General features: G+C 29.1%; 1 protein-coding gene across 1 annotated transcript; it reads right to left on the minus strand.

Annotated features, from left to right (window-relative positions):
* Positions 1 to 415: 415 nt before the first annotated feature.
* LOC111904301 (uncharacterized) lies at positions 416 to 1,538 on the minus strand. The gene is made up of 5 exons (XM_023900073.1): positions 1,374 to 1,538; positions 1,048 to 1,248; positions 810 to 950; positions 629 to 639; positions 416 to 518 (listed from the first exon to the last, which is right to left on the minus strand). The coding sequence occupies exons 1-5, from the start codon at positions 1,536 to 1,538 to the stop codon at positions 416 to 418; spliced, it is 621 nt and encodes a 206-aa protein (XP_023755841.1).
* Positions 1,539 to 2,006: the final 468 nt, after the last annotated feature.

The raw sequence follows: 2,006 nt of genomic DNA on the forward strand, positions 1-2,006 counted from the left end.
ATAGGTCTGTAATCCCCTTTAAGTTAACAAATTTCTCGTCATGAAACAAATAGTGATAATAGATATCAAGTTGCCAATTAAGATGCACCCTTTCTGAATGATCAAAATCATTTTTATGTATTGTTTAGCTTCAAAAACTTTAATTTATCAAAACTAAAAAATGAGTCACAATGACTCAAAGCCGCCATATTTTCTATCAGTTTCGTGCCAATATCACTAAATTGATCCCAAAATTCTTGAATTTGTATATCCAAAATCATGTTAAAAATCACAACTTCAAAATGATATTTGATTAGTCATATTAGTCTTATGCTTTCGTGGGGTAACAAAATATTCCGACATGTCCATAATTCCAATACTATATTTTTCACAAAAAACACATACCTTCTTCCAAATTTGTGGAAACCCATCTTTTCTAAAAACTAGCAATGTTTTTGTTGTCCCTTTTTACTAATGAAGTTGCTTCTAAAATATCTTGATCTTTTTTTGAAGATGCTTTGACAATGTATCCATGAGGCCTAGAATTTATCATAAAGTGTAAAAGAAACAGTTTTGAAATATCACAAATACCCTTTACTTGATTAAGGTTAGATAAACTAGACCCATCATCTTTGACATAGTTAAGTACCTCAACAACTTCTGCAAACAAATTCATCGAACTTACAATTGTTTTATAATGTGAACCTCATCTAGTATCTCCAGCTCGAGCAAGAGAAATCTCTCGATTCAACCCTCTTCCAGTTCCAGTTTCACTAATACCAAATTTCGGCTTCAACTCTAGACCCCTCATCTTTGACATAATTAAGTACCTCAACAACTTTAGCAAACAAATTCATCAAACTTACAATTATTTTATAATGTGAACCCCATCTAGTATCTCCGGTCAGAGCAAGATAAATCTCTCGATTTAGCCCTCTTCCAGTTTCAGTTTCACCAATACCAAAATTTGGCTATAACTGTTTTTTTTTTTTTTTTTTTTTTTTTTTTTTTTTTTTTTTTTTTTTGCATCTCTCGTATCATATATTTTTTCTTACAAGAACCACAAACCACAGTAACTACCAAAGCTAGTTGTTCAAAGAATTCTTCAATGTCATCACATTTATTTGATACCGTCACAACCACTAACTGTATTTGGTGTGAGAAAGAATGTATATAATGTGCGGAACTATTTTCTTTTAATATCAAAGATTTAAAACCGTTGAATGTACAACTCATATTAGTTTCTCCATCATAACCTTGCCCCATCACCTATTTATTTCAAAAAATTAATAAAAGATATAAGACATAAAACAAACACACACAATAGTAATAATAATAATAATAATAATAATAATAATAATAATAATAATAATAATAATTTTATGAATTTTCACCCGAGCCATATTCAAGTTGTTGTCGGTAAATACAAAATCGATGACGACTTTGAGAGTCAAAGAAGATGTATCCAACACGTGAACAAATCCAATAAATCTTCCCTCTACAATCCCAAGTCTATCAACATATCTCAAAATTATAACATTTTTTCTTTTTGGAAACATCACTAGACTCATCAACTAATATACTGAACACATCTTTACTAATTTCATCATAAATGGATTTGATTATCTCTTTAGAAAATCAATTGACAATATCTTTTTGAATCGTCGGAGAAGTCAACTTTTCATTTTTTTGAAGCATTTTATAAAGTAACATTAAAAATCCTATAATTATCTTCTCTAATCAAAGATAATATTTCAATTAAAAGTCCTTTATTTTTAGAATTTTCCGGCTCATCACGACCACGAAACAGTAATGTATTTTTCAATAAAAATCTGCAAGTACGAATTGTAGCACATAATCGAATTTCATAATTACTTTTCTCAAGTTCCATTTGCTTATGAATGACTTCACTAATAGATTGATTTTTTCTTAATAGCAAATCACACTTTTCTTGTGCCTTTTGTTGATAACTTTAAATATTACCCATATGTTTCCAGAATGATTTTTTTTTACTCTAAGTGTCAAAG

Source organism: Lactuca sativa, chromosome 3 (genome assembly GCF_002870075.4).
Source record: "Lactuca sativa cultivar Salinas chromosome 3, Lsat_Salinas_v11, whole genome shotgun sequence".
Lineage (NCBI taxonomy): Eukaryota > Viridiplantae > Streptophyta > Magnoliopsida > Asterales > Asteraceae > Lactuca > Lactuca sativa.